This window comes from Ascaphus truei, chromosome 5 (genome assembly GCF_040206685.1).
Source record: "Ascaphus truei isolate aAscTru1 chromosome 5, aAscTru1.hap1, whole genome shotgun sequence".
In the NCBI taxonomy this organism is placed as follows: Eukaryota; Metazoa; Chordata; class Amphibia; order Anura; family Ascaphidae; genus Ascaphus; species Ascaphus truei.
In genome coordinates, this window is record NC_134487.1 from 77,823,573 (window position 1) to 77,842,171 (window position 18,599).

At 43.9% G+C, this 18,599-nt stretch overlaps 1 protein-coding gene across 2 annotated transcripts in view; it reads left to right on the plus strand.

Moving 5' to 3' along the window:
- The window catches only part of CNTN1 (contactin 1), a 296,276-nt gene that overhangs the window by 189,612 nt on the left and 88,065 nt on the right, over positions 1-18,599 (plus strand). For both annotated transcript variants that reach the window (XM_075600076.1, XM_075600077.1), the window contains 3 exons: positions 846-963; positions 5,734-5,884; positions 14,678-14,805. In XM_075600076.1, coding sequence (XP_075456191.1) covers positions 846-963; positions 5,734-5,884; positions 14,678-14,805 — 397 coding nt within the window. The remainder of the gene's footprint in view (positions 1-845; positions 964-5,733; positions 5,885-14,677; positions 14,806-18,599) is intronic.

Consider the following 18,599-nt stretch of genomic DNA (forward strand, 5'->3'; position numbering starts at 1 on the left):
TGTGCGTCTGTTTTACAGCACAATCACTTATAGTGATGCATAATACATAGCCCCCTTTATTTCACCATGCCTCTGGCAGCATACATTAGAATCTAATGGCACAATGCTAATCTAACGATTAGATTATAAATTAACCAGAGTAAGCATTGTGCCTACAAATTTTGTGCTATAGCTATTAACAGAACAACAATGCATTTGAGATCATTTAAAAGAGTTATACAAATAAAAAGAATGCAAGATGCAGCATTTCAGCAGCAAAGGGCTTAAAACAAAATATATGTGATGGTGAGGGGGGTGAAGGAAATGACGGGGATATGGAGTGAGGGGAGAGGGGGGAGATGGAGATGGGGAGGAAGAAGGAGAGTAGAGAAGGAGATGGAGAGAAGAGAGGGTGGGAGAAGGATATGGAGAGGGGGGAAGAAGGGGGAAAATGAGATGGGTAAGGAGAAGGAGGGGGAGAAGGCGATGGAGGGAGAAGGAGATACAGTAGGGAGAATGTGGAGGAGAAGGAGATGGGAGAGGAGAAGGGAGGAGTTTCAGAGGAGACACAAGGTCGTTCTAGGAGGTATAATACTCTCTGGGAACTCCTGAGAAAAGCTTGGGCTCCCTTATGTTAATGTGCAGGGTGCTGTGTATAGTGCCTAAACTATGTAAAATAGTACAGTATATCATATATGTTTACTGGTATTATACTTAAATAATTGATGTGTTTACTTTTTATACATTGTTATTAAACAATAATATTTTCATCAGTAGAAGTCATTACAATATTTCAAATGTGTTAATGCTGTCTTCAAAAAGTAAATGCGTATTTTAATTCTATGGTTTGTTTTATTTTATTTCAGTATGGAAAGGGTGAACTAAGAATACGAGGCTTAACTTTGGAACATGCTGGAATGTATCAATGCATAGCAGAAAACACATATGGGATAATATATGCAAATGCAGAGCTAAAGATTCTTGGTCAGTCATATTACTTACTTGTGTGACAAATGATTTCCATATTGAATAATGTTGCAGGCTGAAATGTTTTCAAAAGTACATTTAGGGGCATTATTTAATATTATTGCATATGCCTGCCTTTATAAATTATTTTTAGATGAATAGTAACCAAACCAGGGTGGTCTTAGGGAACGGACATGAAGCTCCAGTCCTTCTTAATCCATCAGAGCTCAATACATGCTCAAAACACACTGTTAGCCATATGTACAAAATGCTTTTAAATAAACATGTAAAACAGAATAAAAGGTGGCCACGAGAGAAATGTGAAGTCTTTGCCAAAGTTTACGAACACAGTTAAATTTGCTGTGTTAGCATTTTTGGTCACAAAAAAACATCAAATTGTGCAATAAAAATGTGCACTGTCTCATATGTCACGACAGCAAAATGTAATAATTTTCATCAAGTTTTGAAAATAAATTGGCCGACATTTAGCAGTTGTCAGCAACATCCGAAAATAAATTCCAACTTTGTTGGCAAAAAGCATAATTGTGAACATTTCTCAAAATTGCTAATTAAAAAGAATCTGTGAAAGAATTTTCAAACTGTTCTGTGACCAGATCGCAAATCTCTAGTGGCCATGTGCAAATCCTTCGCAAAGAGCACTGAGCATGCACACAATCATAATTTGATACGTTAATTATCTTGTCATACAGTAGTAAGAAAACTTCACTATCTTCTCTGCAAACATCCCTTTGTGCTCCTGGAAATCTGGATTTAAGCAAGACCCTTTTTATTTCTATCGATGTCGCTCTCTGTGATACCATTCGTTACACTATCGCTCCCCTTGTAGTTGAGCCTGATGACTCTCTCACTCCTGTACAGTATGTGTCGTTCTCGCTGTTACCTCTAAAATTTTTATTTACAATGATTGTATCTTAAATGACTTACAGTATAGTTTTTAAATGTCCAGAGCCTCTGTTTTTAATTTCACATTTCTACAGTATCTCAATATGTTCCCAACATTTCACTTGTATTAGTAACAACCCAACCAATACACCCTATATTGCTATATATCTTCACACAGTATACTTTTCACTGCCCCTCCACTTAAATCAGTATTTCTCAAACCTCTCCCCAGTATACCCCAGCCAAACTCGAATTTGTGGAGAGTCAGCTATCCATACACACTGGCATATAAAATAAGCTCATAAATATGGCTATTCCTAAGTAAAATATAGTCTGGTTTGGGTTCCAGAGAAGAGGGTTCTATTTGAACCCTAGATATCTGTAAAGGTCACTGAGAGAGAGTGTGTAAAAAGAAAAGAGAAGAAGTCACAGGACAGACCCGATGGTCACACGCACAGAGAGATCATCGGAGGAGGTCTTAGCAAATCAGACACGGAATCTACGGTGGGAGCGGTAAGAGGAAATCCAGGATAGAGCTCTGTTACAGATACCAAGAGTATGGAGAATGTGAAGGAGAAGTGGTTTGTCCACAGTGTCATCATCATAGAGGTGATATATGAACCAAATTGATCTGATATGGTCACCAAAAGAGAGTGTATAAAGAGAGAGGAGGTCCCAGGACAGACCCTTGAGGTACAACCACAGAGAGATTAACAGAGGAGGGTAATGTGCTAGCAAACAAGACACAAAGTATGATGGAGTAGGTAAGAGGAACTGCACGCTAGAGCTCTGTTACATATACCAAGAGTATGGAGAATGTGAAGAATAGGATGGTCCACGGTATCAAAGGCTTCAGAAAGGTCAAGTAATATAAGCAGGGTGTAATGACCTTGGTCTTTAGGATGATGGAGGTCATTAGTTATTTTGGTGAGTGCTGTTCCAGTTGAGTGAGCAGTGTGGAAGCCAGATTGTAGAGCATCACGAAGGCAATAGGAGGTAAAAAAAAATGGAGCAGTCGAGAGAATACAAGGCGTCCAAGGAGTTTGGTTTCAAAAGGTGAGGGACGAGGGATTCAAAAGGGAGACAGTGCAATAGTTAGACAGTTAGGGTCAAGCTTTCTGTTTTTGAATAAAGGTATAACTGTTACATGCTTGATGGAGGTGAGAAAGGTACCAGGGTAGAAGTAGGAATGAAAAATATGAGTGAGAGTAGGGATAAGACTGGGAGAAAGAGGTTTAGGAAATGGGAGGGAAAGCGGTAGAGGGAGAGAAAGACATTAGCAGCGACACTTCCTCCTCTGTGACAGAGGAAAAATAGTCACGGAAGGCAGTAGGAGAGTTATTTATTCATTTATAAAATGTTTTACCAGGAAGTAATACATTGAGAGTTACCTCTCGTTTTCAAGTATGTCCTGGGTTACAAAGAGGTGTAGAACATGAGGAGGATACAGAGGGGGTGCCTTGACAAATTGAACCCACCTCTGTCTTGAAATAGTCAGCAAAGTCCTGAGGTGAAATGGAGGAAGAAAAACTGGTAACAGACAGTGGCCTGAGTAGTCAAAGATAGGGAAGAGGCAGAGTGGGTTAGAGTTGTGATTGTTGATTAGTAAAGAAAAGTAGATTTGTTTAGCCTGGGAGAGGGCAGGGTTGAAATAGGAAAGACTACATTTGTAGTGAAGAAAGTCTGCGATAGTATGAGATTTCCTCCAGAGGAGCGATGCAGGAACGGAGCATGCGTGTGTGGTAATTTAGCCAAGGTCTGGGACTAGAAGAGCGAGAACGGCAGAGAAACAGAGGGGCTTGTACAGTAGATCAAGAGAGGAGGATAGGGCAGAGCTGTAGTTAATGATCAGGTTGTCATAGTCTGTAGCGGGGCAGAGAGGACAGGGAGGAGCGCAAAGTGGAATCAAAAGGCGGTAGATAAATAAAGTGCAGGTCTCTGCAGAAACGAAGGGTAGAAGGTAGTGGAGAAGGGGAGAAGTGAGTGAGAGAATATGAGATGAGATGATGGTCAGAGAGAGGAAAAGTGAAATGGAGAAATCAGAGAGAGAGGTGTTTTGTGAAAACCAGGTTCAGGTATTGGCCATCCTGTTGGCTGCAGTCCATTGGTGAAGATCAGAAGAAGAGGCTAAAGAGAGAAAACAGAAAACCCAAGAAAAAGTAGGTTATTAATATGGCAGTTGAAGTCCCAAGGAGAAGTGGAGTCGGAGGAAAGAATGAGATCTAGAGTAGACGTAGGTGGGAGATTGACTGCCACCTGGAGAGGAAAAAAAATCTGGACAGTTTGAGCCTCAAATGAAGCAAAAGAAAGAGAGGGAGATATATGAAGGATTTGGTATAGGCAGATTGAGGAGCGGAGGCACCCCATGTTTCCACCCCTGCCATCAGGGCAGTGAGTGCAGTGAGAAAGAAAGGCCACCATAAGAGAGGGTAGCTTCCAGTGCAGAGTTAGACTGAGTGGGCCAGTCTCGGTTAAAGCAAAAAGGAGCAGAGGGTGAGAGAAAAATAAGTCATGTACAGAGAGAAACTTGTTAGAAAGGGTGCAGGCATTCCAAAGGGCACAGGAGAAAGGGAGAAAGGAGGGGGAGGGTTACTGGGAATGGGTATGAGGTTAGAGGGGTTTACACCACGAGGAGGTAAAGTTGGAGGCGAGGATGAGAGCATTTGGAATTTATCAGGGACCAGTTGTGAAAGATATCCCAAGAAACAGGGAAGAGAAGCATGAGAGAGAGGATTTGTGAAAAAGATTTGAAGGGGTTTAGGGCAGGTGTAATGCTGAATTGTGTCAAAGGCTGCATAGGGAAGGAGTTCATGTGAATTAAGAAGTTGAAACGGAAGGAGAGATGGAGATATATGAATGGAGTTAGAGAAATATTGAGGATGGTTGAAAGAAAAGTGTAGTTGGGAAAGAAGTGAGATTAGACCAAATATAAATAGTAGAGGAGGCATGGTAGTGGTAGTAATGGTAGTTTAGGCTGCGCTTATAGTTAGGGCTACGTCGACTGCGACATTGCGCAGCGCGAAAGTAAGTACATGCAGTCTGTCATGGGTGCCCACAGTGGGCGCGCCCGCGACGGCTGACATCACGCGGTCGCGATCACTAGTAGTCAAAGGATTTTGACTTCTTCAGCGATCGCTTCATGTCATCAGCGGCATGTGAGCAGTTCAGCCAATGAGGGTGAACCGTTCACGGCCACGTTTCCGCCATGCCCCCCGGTCGCCCTCTCTAGTCTCCTGCACTATAAACAGGGATCGCTATTACAGCGGCGATGGCTGACATCACACAGTCGTGTCGCCGTCACCCTAACTTCTAACACCCAGGCATAGTGTTCAGAGCTGGGTTGAGAGCATCAGATCCCCTGAGATCTGAAGTTTTATTTGCATGTACAGTACTTTGAACTTGAAGGGTCCACTCTATCCACGGAGCAGCAACAGGACCTGCCCGGGATCCTCATCATCAGTTCCATGACTTTCATTCTTGGGCTTCATGTAGGTGCTATCGATCTACATCTCAATGGTTTTCTTGTTTTGTAGAATATTCTGTAACATTTACTATTGAATTTTATCATTATGGTTTTAGTAAACAACACAAGTCACAAGCATTTTTGTCCATTTCTTATTTATTTTTCTGTAGTTCAGCCCCATGCAGATTAGATTGGAAACTCCTCGAGACAAAGACTCTTCTCCCAATGTTATATGTATGTCTCAATGCACTAATCCCATCCATATTATAATATTCCCTGTATTGTAATAGCAGTGTTTGTAAAAAATAAAAATTAATTGTAAAGCGCTGGGTATCTTGTGTTAAGCACTATAAAAACACACACACGCACACATATATATATATCTTGTCTGACTTTTGTTTTTCTGTTTGTTTCCTATTTAGCTTTACCACCTACATTTGAACTAAATCCTATGAGAAAGAAGATTTTAGCTGCCAAAGGAGGACGTGTAATTATTGAATGCAAGCCAAAAGCTGCACCAAAACCCAAATTCTCATGGAGTAAAGGAACAGAATTGCTAACAAATAACAGCAGGTCAGCCTTGATATTTTTTTCTTATTAGATGCGTGACATTTTTGCAAAAGCGAATCTAAACTAAACATATTGTCCAAAAAATTGCATGGTCACATGACCAAAATGTGCAAGGTCAAGTTATTTACATGCTGCTATTTAATAAAAAATTTAGGCACAAAATGTCAACATTTCACAATTTTTGTGAAATGTTGGCAAAAATAGCAAAATGATGAAAATTGCTTGAGCGATTCAAGCTGTTGCAAAAATGTAATAAAAGTGCAGAATATAAGAAAAATGTGCTAAAAACGTTGAGCACTGGATCTGCAAGCATGGTCACGTCTAGTCCTTCGGCCTCGTTCAGGGTGCCAGAGGCAGGAGTTGGAGGGCGGGCGGCAGTCTGCTGGGCGATGTGTGTTCATCCTCCCAGCAGACTTTTTCAGGAGTTCAGGAGGCGGGGAGGGGGCGGGGCTACAGACCTGAGGTTAGGGATCCAAGTTGCAGTCTTGAAATCATTCTCAAGAATGATTTCATTGGCTGCCGAGGTCCCAGTGACGCTGCTGCAGCTTCAAAAAACTAATTGGTTTGTTTATTGAAACTGTAGCCAGCGTCAACTCCGTACTTCGGAGACAGGGCAGCTGCTACCCTGACAACCAGTATTCAATTTGAATACATTGTGTCCCACGGCAGCTCGCACGTCAGCACGCCCTCCCTCCGAAGCCTGCACCCTGAACGAGGCCTTCTACTACTTCACAAGTCCAAACATTCAGTTCATAAAAAATAAAAACATATTTCAGAAAAAAACATCAGACATTTTCTTAGGCTTCCCAGCTGCAATCTGTCCAATCACCATTGTGTATAACAGAATATCAAATGCTAAGTAGTGATAAGTAGTGGCTCAGTGAGTAATGACACTGACTGGCACTGAGTTTGAATCAGGGGAGGCTGGTTCAATTCCCGGTGTCGGCTCCCTGTGACCTTGCGCAAGTCACTTTATCTCCCTGTGCCTCAGGCATCAAAACACATAGATTGTAAGCTCCACGGGGCAGGGAAATGTGCCTGCAAAATGTCTCTGTAAAGCGCTACGTAAAACTAGCAGCGCTATACAAGAACATGTTGTTGTTATTATTATTATTATTATAACACATGTAAATCAAGGGAATCTTTTGTATAGAGGTTCAATGTTACCAGTTTTTGTAACTATTTTTTATGAAAGAGGTTAATGTTAGGCCAAGTACAATTATCTGATTCATTTGTAGCTGAAGTTATTGAGGATCCCTCTGGTGTGAGGGCATGAACCATCTGAGGCCCAGATACACTGCAGCTATTTAACATAAGTCTAATCTAAATTACTGTTAGTGTAATAGTAACGCTTACCCATTAAAGGGAATAGCCGAACTTTAACTCTTTTAAATAGTGTATGGTTTCATTTTTTTCTGCCAGTTAGTGCTAATGAAATGCAAAAGATACATTCCACTAACATCCATTCATGTTAATGCAGGGAGTAAATGTTAGGAGAGATGATAGCATCTATATTTATAAAGGTACCAAGTGGCTTATATACTGTACCTCCCCAAACACTCCTTTATTCAACATGTGGAGAGATACCCGTGCTCATCGTTGAACCTACCTGAGATACCTGGGAAATACGCTAATATAAATAATTTTAATATACTTTTTATATCCCAATTAGCATATTTAACAGGAATCTAAGACACGTTCAGTTTTGTGCACAGGTTGTAGAAAGGAGGATCTGGGGACGTATAAAAGTCACTTGGCTCTATACAAAAATTCTCTCTCTCCTTTCCAGCAAAACTGGATGAGAGTAACGCCCCCTTTAGGTAAAACATGTAAAAAAACTCAGTGTTATCGGCTAATGCTAATGTTAAGTCTATGGTTAAGAGATAAACAATGGTGGTTGTTTTTGCATATTTTTACCTATGTGGATATGTGGTAAGCTCAGGGAAAATAACGTGTGTTACTAATTCAGGTAACCTAATGTTATTTGCCCTGATATAACTGAGCTTAGGGGATCTGGGCCTTCGAATGTTAAAAGAAAATAAAATACTTAGGGGCACATGCAACAAGTGCCAGTACAAGTTATCATACCCATTCCTGCGTTAACCACTATTAATTTGAATGGAGTTAACGCTGGAACTGGTGGGATAACCCACACCAGCACATGTGCCCTTTAAAGAGAAAATTGTTGCTTGAGATGTCAAAATATAGGAGTGCTTCCTTTTAAAAGTATTCTTTACGTTTCTGCATTTTCCACCTATAAGATCATTATCTTTAAATTATATTTTTAGTCCTTGGAATTTATATCCGTATTCCTACCAAAACAAACAAAATGTAATTTCTACCCACAAATGTGCTGTCTGTTTAGTGGGTCTTTTTCAAAGTGTTTAATGGACCGGTCTATTTGTACAAGCTCCTCACCCCACCACATGCAGCACTTATCTGAGATCTGAATCCAAAAGACTGTTCATGGTCCCAAGGTTCAGCAAAGTATTCGGCCTTCTCTTACTGTGCACCCCAAAACTGGAACAGTCTACCGGAGGCTCTCACAGCCATCACCAGTTTAAGTTCTTTCAAAACTAAAGCTGTCTCCCTTTTAAATCTGGTCTGTAACTGTTACATACGCCTATAATATATATGATCTCTAACTGTGCATGCTATGTCTTGTATGTAATGTATACCCTGTTCACTTATGTAACTATGTATTTGTAACCATGAATTATTTGTCATCTTAACTCTATGCCCAGGACATACTTGAAAACGAGAGGTAACTCTCAATGTGCTACTTCCTGGTAAAATATTTTATAAATAAAATAAATAAATGTGAATATTATCGTTATAATAAAGCAACCTCAGCTCTCAAGCAAAACAATGTTTTGCACTGTACTGTATGTAAAAAGGCTACAAGCATTCACATTATTTAAAATCAAGTTCAATCAATACTCAAAGTGTACCAGCTCTCAGTTGAAAATGGGTGAACTATGAATATGAATTGGTTAGCCTTCCTGCAGGATACTTCTAGGGCAGGGGTGAGCAAACTTTTTATGCCGAGCCCCCCTTTTTATCCATGAAATTTCTCGGCCCCCCCTGCCTGATGTAGTCAAAATCACATGAAAAAAAAACCTTTATTAAACGGTATATAATGTAAATACAAATATGTCTAAGGCCGCGCATATAGTGCCCGCGACGTCACCCGTCGCCGCTAGCGAAAGTTGTATTTCGCTTTGCGGCGGCGGCAGTGTGGGCGACCAGGCCATTGATTGGTTCAGGGGCTGCATTGAGGCGACAGCCCCTGAAAAATCAAATATTGAAGGCTTCAAAAAATCGCGTCACCACGTCACGCTTACTATAAGTGCACGTGGTGGCGACAATGCATTTGTTTTCGGGCGATGTCGCATCGCCGGCACTATAAGCGCAGCCTAAATACTTACATACTTCAACAGCTCGCTCTTGCAAAATTAGGCTGCGTCCACGCTGCCGCGGAGAGCGGTGACATCACCAACTCTCCAAGCATGAGCACAGGGTGTCCTGCATCATTTTGCAAGCACGAGCGGGGAAGTGAATAATAACAAACAAACAATTATAAACCCTCTAAAAGGCGCTAATCTACACAATGTGAATGAAAAGTGATTACAAATTAAAGTGTATACCCTAAAGTGATCAAAAGATATAATGAAAAAAGCAGCCTATGGAACAAAAAAATCAACAGGCTATTCCAAACCTGTATGAGCCAAAAAAAACATACAAATAAATTGTCCCAGGCGCTGTGAATAAAGTCCAATGAACCCCAATACCGTGAGCCAATTGGGCAGTCTTTGGTAAGGCTTCCTATGCCAGATAGATGATCCTGATAGTTTGGTGGACAGGCAGGGATGTTGTCTGATCTGATGTTATGATGTTTCTGTAATCATAGAGAAAAAAGACAGCAGGGCACGCACATGGCGTGGTATGGCTTTTTTCAATCACCCCCCTGCCTAGAACCCTGAAATCCTACTTACAGGATGAGGGCTCTCGAGTACAGTTGAGAGAATCTGTGCCTCACGTCTCCATCCCTCACAGCGTCTCACGGATCCACGTGGTCTGGTCTGCAGGGATCCCCTTACTCGGCATTGATAGTACCAGGAATGGGGTACTCCAGCACTCCCACAGATGATAGCATGCGGGGGGAGGGGGGGTTGGAGACGGGGAAAGATTGTGGAAATAGACTAGTGTGATAACGTACAGGGTATTTATTAACACACACAAACACGATAAAATCACACTTACAATGTAAAAGATTGATGAGCTCCGCTCAAAATGCCGTCCGCAGCTTGTGCAGATCCCAATGTTACTCAGGGAACGGTCGCCACGCGCTGTACTCGATTCCGGATCTCGAGTGACGTCAGCAGTGGGGCGGACCGGGACTCTCCTCACTTGGTGCTGTCTGGTGGCTCTGCAGTTGACACACACACACACACCTTGGTGCTGTCTGGTGGCTCTGCAGTTGCAATGCCGGGCAGGCTGCAGCCTTTTTTTCTCTATGATTACAGAAACATCATAACATCAGATCAGACAACACCCCTGCCTGTCCACCAAACTATCAGGATCATCTATCTGGCATAGGAAGCCTTACCAAAGACTGCCCAATTGGCTCACGGTATTGGGGTTCATTGGACTTTATTCACAGCGCCTGGGACAATTTATTTGTATGTTTTTTTTTTTTGTTTTTTTTTACGAGCGGGGAAGTGTTTACACTTTTTTTATTATTTTTTCTGTACATTCATATTGATTGATATAGGTGCAGCCTACCCTTTCACTTGCAGAGGATCGCAGCGAAGCAGGTTGCCAGCGGGGGAGAGCAGGAACACAGCGCTATTGCAGGGCAGACACCGGAGGGAGGGGTGTTTGACATCATAGCGCTGGGGCGTGCTCCTCCCCCGTACCTCCGAATCACGTGGCCGCCACATGCACTATTCTGTTCAGCCACCCGCTCACATCTTCGGCTGCCCGCGCGCGCACATCTTTTTCGCCTGCGCACCCAAATTTTGCAGCACGTGCCCACCTAAATAATCTTGCGCCCGGGGAGCCCCCCCTCAGTTTGTGCACTGCTACATTCAATCACAACACCCACACACACACACAATCACAACACACACAACCAACCCACACACACAACACACACAACACACACACACTCAATCACAATCGATACAGCACACACACTCAATCACAACACACACAATCAACACTCACATAATCACAACCAACATTCACACACAACACCCACACACACTCAATCAAAACACAGACAGCACACACACAATCAATCACAACACCCACACACACAGCACACACACTCAATCAATCACAACACGCACACACACAGCACACACACTCAATCAATCACAACACCCACACACAGCACACACACTCAATCAATCACAACACCCACACACAGCACACACACTCAATCAATCACAACACCCACACACAGCAAACACACTCAATCAATCACAACACCCACACACAGCACACACACACACACTCAATCACAATAAACACAGCACAAACTCAATCACAACACATACAGCACAAACTCAATCACAACACACACACCTCTCTGGGGGAGGGAGTAACTAAGCCTGCTCAGGTCTCCCCATGTGCTGCTGAAAACGGGCGAGTAACAGACAGGAGGAGGAGGGCTTGACTGTGTGCTGGGAAGGCCCCGCAGCAAGGGCCCGCCCCCTCTGCAAGACAGAGAATAGAAGCAGCCTCTGCACGGAGCTTCTGGCTGCCCGTGCACAGCTCTGCCCGCCTCCAGGTTTCCCCGCACGCAGCCTGCGCCCCCCCTAAATAATCTTGCGCCCCCCCTAAATAATCTTGCGCCCCCAGTTTGCGCACCGCTGTTCTAGGGTATAGTAATGAAACTAATAGAGCAGATTGGGGAACTATGACACATAAACTGCACTATCACACGGAATCCTGACTTTAAGCATAGGCCTACAGGTTACTAAATCTTACCGTTTTTTCCCTCTGCAAAATTGAAATGAAACACCTCATCCTCCGCTTTTCAATTACTAAAATTCTAAACGACAGTGTACCCTCATTCCCGTATTGATTATTGCAAGTATTTCATCTGATGTTATCATTTGCACGCTGTCCTTATCCCCACTGTTTGTACATTATTATTTCCCTATATTGTACTTTTGTAAAGCGCTGTGTACTGTTGGTCCTATATAAAAAAAATATGCATACATATATTAGAACATTAACCCCTTAGCAACTATATTAGTATTGAAGATATGCATCATGCATTGATGGTATGCTAACTAAAGGGTTAACATCTCTCATTGAATGCCAGCATAGAGGCTAGTAGGTATGCTAACTGCTGAGTCATATAAGGGGTTAACACCTCCAGCCCCGAAGGTGCTTAACCTTCCATCTTGGGACACCTGCTGTACCTCCATCACCCACCCCCACTGCCCGCACCCTTAACACATCAAACAGTGGCTACTGGCATATTAACCAAACATTACTAATACTGTAGATCTGTTGTCAATAAAATGAAACAAAAAAAATAAAATGTAAAAGAAATATGTCTACACAGTTGAGAGGGAGAGAGTGAGAGAGGGAGAGAGGCTGATATATATATAATATATACACACACAAAACATTTCAACCTTAAATAAACCCTTCCCAGTGCCATCTTAACGCATGGGCATGCTGGGCAGTTGCCCAGGGGCCCCACGAGCACAGGGGCCCCATGCTAATCTATGCACAGACCAGGATGTAAGGCTAAGGCCCCATTCCCTCAGTCAGCGCGCCAGCACTGCAGACAGGCGGGACACTGACAGACACAGACCGCGATATGCGGTCTGTAGGGAGCGGGAGCTGGGGCTGGAGTGGGAGGGAGGGGCGTGGTTTAAGCGGAGGGGGCGTGGTTTAAGCAGAGGGGGGCGTGGTTTAAGCGGAGGGACCCGCTACCCCCCCTCCACGGCTCGGGCTCCCGGGCTGCAGGAGGGAGCTGCTGCGGGCTGCCCTACTCACATGCTGACACTCAGGCACACACACACACAGACAGGCACTCAGGCACACACACACAGGCAGGCACTCACGTACTCAGGCACACACATACACACACAGACAGGCACTCACGCTGCTTTCCCTCCACACTCTCCTCCCCGCTCCCCGAAGCCTCCCCTCCTCCCGAAGCCTCCCCTCCTCATTGGCTCACAGCCACACCACGTGACGCGTCGCCGCTTGGGATTACAATTCTCTTGAATCCCCTGGCGGCTGACGCGTCACAGCGTGTAGTGAGCTGTGCCGTGAGGGGGGACTGGGACCGGTTCGGGAGGATTCCCCTGCTGGTGGGGAACGCTCGTGTGGCCGCCCGCGCCGCCGGGCGCAGCGGGTCCCAGGCCTAACACTAACTTTCCGATCACCCGCCTTGTTGGAGGTACCAATAAATATAAGTTTCTTTTATCTATAATTTACATTTTTTCCCCTGTGAGTGGCTGTGTGGGCAGGGCCCAGTGCACTGCTTTGCCCGGGAGCCTATAATGCTGTTAAGACGGCCCTGCCCTTTCCGTACCAGTAAGGTTACCATGGCCCTCTTATTCCTTGCCTAGGCAACAATGGAGTGATAAAATGTACTTACGCACCATGTAGAAGTCCTTTACAGTACAGGTCCAGGAACTCCAGGAACTAATCAAGGGGAGAAAAAATTTAAATGAATCCAGTTGATGACAAATTTAACTCCATACCCCCCACCTAAATATATAATGAAAATTTTAAAAAAAGCACCATATAAATCAACCTCTGGCTAATATACCAGTAGCCACTGTTTGATGTGTTAAGGGTGCGGGCAGCCCAATCCATGGCCCATTGCCTATTGTGCTGGATGAGCTTTCTGCCCCACGATGAACCACTCTCAGCGTTGATTAAAGCCCTCAAGTCCTCAGTTGCTTGAAAATCACTTTCTTTTTATTAGACACACTTCCACACACGTCTTCCACCTATGACTAGCTGGCCACTTGGGCAGCTAAAGGCTTAATATTTTCACATCTGGATGTTATGTCTTTTTTGTGTTTTATTTGTACAGTGTTTTGTTTTGTCTGTTAAGCCCTTAGGTGCCTGACGACATTCCTTTGCAATGTCTCTCAGAAGTCCATTAGATACTGTAACCTTATGGTAGAAACGTGAGATATCTCCCACCGCTCCACAACTGCATCGATAGAGCTGATTAGCGGAGATTTCTATGAGCAATCTCTTATCTGTATCACTGGGGCTATTTATCGCGGAGTTAAAACAATTTTCAAGTATGCAAATAAGATAAATATTGCTAATCATTTATTAATAAAATTAATATTCTGGTAATTCTAAACAAAATATTGCCACAATCCGAATATTATTTAATATAATGCCAAATTTTACTCCAACTATATCAACCTTAAGTGAATCTCGGCTTTAGCAGATTATTCAATAAAGTGTGATAGTGCCGATTAGGTGCTATCGCACAGAATGTCCCATTGACTTGAGGGGGAGACTTTCTGTGCTGAGGCGCCAAATCCGCACTACAATACTTCATTGAATAAGCCCAAGAAGTTTTATACTGCAGTTTTAAACATCCTTTGGTGCCATCTAGTGTTTTAAAAATGTAAAGAAAATGAATTTAAATATATACATCATAAACTACAGTATTTACTTTTCTTTGAAACAATTAAAGCACACTTGGGTATAACTTTGATGTATTCATCAGCTTATCATTTCATTTAACCACTTCTCACTCTCTCTCTCTACTGTGTTTTGTACTTGGATTAGGGTATCAATTTGGGATGATGGGAGCCTGGAAATCATTAACATTACAAAGCTTGATGAAGGCAGCTATACTTGTTTTGCAGAGAATGACCGAGGAAAAGATAACAGCACTGGAATTCTTTCTGTTACAGGTAATGTCAAATCGTAAAAGTTATCGTGACACTAACTTTCTTTATAGGGGAAACATTTTTTTTTCCGGCCTATGGGGTAAAGAACAACTGAAATATATAAAAGAGAGCTCATAGAAAAGAAAGCATTTTAATACAAGAAAATACTGTATGCACGACATGAATTAAATCAAAGTGAAAGTAAAATAAAGTACAGACAGTGAAGTTATTTTATCAAAACTTAAAACATTCCATAATATCAGTTCCTTTCATAAATCATTATTCCAATGAAGAGGGTTATATATAGGGTGACCAGATTTACAAAAGTAAAAACCGGGACACAAAAAAGAATATTTAGAAAACAAATGACATCACCAACTGCACCCCTTCTCCTTTCTGTCTCACTGCCCCGTCTCTCACACACACACACACACACACACACACACACACACACACACACACACACACACACACACACACACACACACACACACACACACACACACACACACACACACACACACACACTTCTTCCTCTCCCCCCATTCTTCCATTCTCTCTCCCTCCCCTCCCATATCCCTTCATTCTCATTCTCCCCCCCAACCCCTACATTCTCGTTCTCCCCCCCCAACCCCTACATTCTCGTTCTCCCCCCCCAACCCCTACATTCTCGTTCTCCCCCCCCCAACCCCTACATTCTCGTTCCACCCTTTCCATTCTGTCTCCCCATTCTCTGTGTCTCTCTCCCCCATTATCTGTCTCTCTGTCTCTCTCTCTCCCCCATTTTCTGTCTCTCTCTCTCCCCCATTTTCTGTCTCTCTCTCTCCCCCATTCTCTGCCTCTCTCTCTCCCCCATTCTCTGTCTCTCTCTCTCCCCTATTCTCTGTCTCTCTCCCTCCCCCATTCTCTGTCTCTCTCTCTCCCCCATTCTCTGTGTCTCTCTCCCCCATTCTCTGTGTGTGTCTCTCTCCCCCATTCTCTGTGTGTCTCTCTCCCCCATTCTCTGTGTCTCTCTCCCCATTCTCTCTCCCTCTCTCCTCCATTCTCTGTCTCTCTCCCCCATTCTCTGTGTGTCTCTCTCTCCCCCATTCTCTGTGTCTCTCTCCCCCATTCTCTGTGTCTCTATCTCCCCCATTCTCTGTGTGTGTCTCTCTCCCCATTCTCTGTGTCTCTCTCCCCCATTATCTGTCTCTCTGTCTCTCTCTCTCCCCCATTTTCTGTCTCTCTCCCCCATTCTCTGTCTCTCTCTCCCTTATTCTCTGTCTCTCTCTCCCCCATTCTCTGTCTCTCTCTCTCCCCCATTCTCTGTGTCTCTCTCTCCCCATTCTCTGTGTGTGTCTTTCTCCCCCATTCTCTGTGTGTGTCTCTCTCCCCCATTCTCTGTGTGTCTCTCTCCCCCATTCTCTGTGTGTCTCTCTCCCCCATTCTCTGTGTGTGTCTCTCTCCCCATTCTCTCTCCCTCTCTCCTCCATTTTCTGTCTCTCCCCCCCATTCTGTGTGTGTCTCTCTCTCTCCCCCATTCTCTGTGTCTCTCTCCCCCATTCTCTGTGTCTCTCTCCCCCCATTCTCTGTGTGTGTCTCTCTCCCCCATTCTCTGTGTGTGTCTCTCTCCCCCATTCTCTGTGTGTGTCTCTCTCGTCCCCATTATCTGTGTGTCTCTCTCTCCCCCATTCTCTGTGTCTCTCTCTCCCCCATTCTCGGTGTCTCTCTCCACATTCTCTCTCCCTCTCTCCTCCATTCTCCGTCTCTCTCCCCCATTCTCTGTGTGTGTCTCTCTCCCCCATTCTCTGTGTGTGTCTCTCTTGCCCCCATTCTCTGTGTCTCTCTCCCCATTCTCTCTCTCTCCCTCTCTCCTCTATTCTCTGTCTATCTCCCCCATTCTCTGTGTATGTCTCTCTCTCCCCCATTCTCTGTGTATCTCTCCCCCATTCTCTGTCTCTCTCCCCCATTCTCTGTGTATGTCTCTCTCTCCCCCATTCTCTGTGTGTCTCTCTCCCCCATTCTCTGTGTCTCTCTCCCCTATTCTCCGTGTCTCTCTCTCCCATTCTCTGTCTCTCTCCCCCATTCTCTGTCTCTCTACCCCATTCTCTCTCTCCCCCCCATTATCTGTCTCTATCCCCCATTATCTGTGTCTCTCCCCCCACCCCATTCTCTGTGTCTCTCCCCCCCCATTCTCTGTGTGTCTCTCCCCCCCATTCTTTGTCTCTCTCCCTATACTGTGTCTGTCTCTCTCCCCATTCTGTTTCTGTCTCTCTCCCCATTCTGTCTGTCTCTCTCCCTATGCTGTATCTCTCTCCCCATGCTGTCTCTCTCCCCATGCTGTGTCTCTAGTGTGTGTGTGTCTCTCTCTCCCCCCATTCTGTGTCTGTCTCTCTATAGAGAGTGTGTGAGTAAGTGTGTGTCCCCCATTCTGGACCCTGCCTGCATGGGTGGGGGAAAGCCATCTTGAGCCCTGGCAGCAGACACCGGAAGTTCTTACTGACACTTCCGGGTCTCACTGCTGGGGCTCCGCAGCTCAGACCCGGCCTCCGCTCTCCTCCTGCTCTCCTCCCTGCATTCTCTGCTCTCTGCTGCCCCCCTGCTCTGATGATCAAAACCGGGACAGTCACAAAAAAAGGGACTTTTTAAAGAATGTCAGGCAGCTGGGACAGACATTAAAAAATCGGGACTGTCCCGGCTAAACCGGGACATCTGGCCACCCTAGTGATATAGGGTATACATATTACTTACTTTATATATGATCGAGGTAAAGAGAAAGTTGCTATGTATGCCAATGCTAGAAAGTGGGAATGATTCTGAGTTAAGGTTGCAAACATCTTTGTGAAATTGTTGGGATTTTCTCATGTTTGCTAAATATTTTGTGCACAATTACACTGTGAAATTGTATTCTCCATGGTTCATTATTTAAAATGAGTATCATTCACATCATTCTCTCTTTCTCAATGACACTTTTGTTGTGGGGCGAAATGCACGAAAGCATAAGAACAATGCACATAACATTACATAATACCAAGGCACCTCAATGCTAAATTAAAGCCAGCAATTTAATGAGAGAGACATATAATATATGGCAATATAATAAGCGTCTTCTATACCTCCCCAAACACACCTTGAAACAGTACATGGAGAGATGCTGTATAGAGCAGTATTTAATGAAAATATGACAATAAAAAATGAAGAGTTCCACTCACAAACATACTGTACAGGAATTAAAATAAAAGCCTAGCAGTGGGAACCTGAAGACTGAGTGGCAGCCAGAGGCTCTTCTTGCGCACTTCCGCGTACAGGTTTGGCTTTTGTGATAGTAAACAAAGAAGCTCCAATGCACAGCCAATTGTTTTCTTCTCATATGTATGGGTCATTTAGTTCAATCTTTTGACCAAAATATGTTAAAGGAGCATTTCATGTAAAAACAGCTGTGGGGTCCCCCTGCTTCCCGAGATACATAACTTGGAAGGTCCCCTCGATTCTTCATGCAGGTTTAAAGGTCCCATCCTGGGCCAATAATAAGCTACGATGGGTGACATTGTATTGACCCATGTGACACAGGACTATTAAAATGCCATATTTGTAATGCTGGAGGGCACAATTCCAGGGCACCTTCGGAGGTGTGTATCTCAGGAAGCAGTGGGTATTTTGGAGAACCTACCATGCTACCAAGGTAAAGCTGAACAGACTCACTATAGTGGGGATGCTTCTTTTGATAAATCCTGTGCATATATTTTACCATAACTTTACAACTAGGATACTTGGATAAATAGTTCCCAAATAATTAACTTTTTGCTCTCTTGGGAAAAAGCACCTATCTCCCTGTGTCT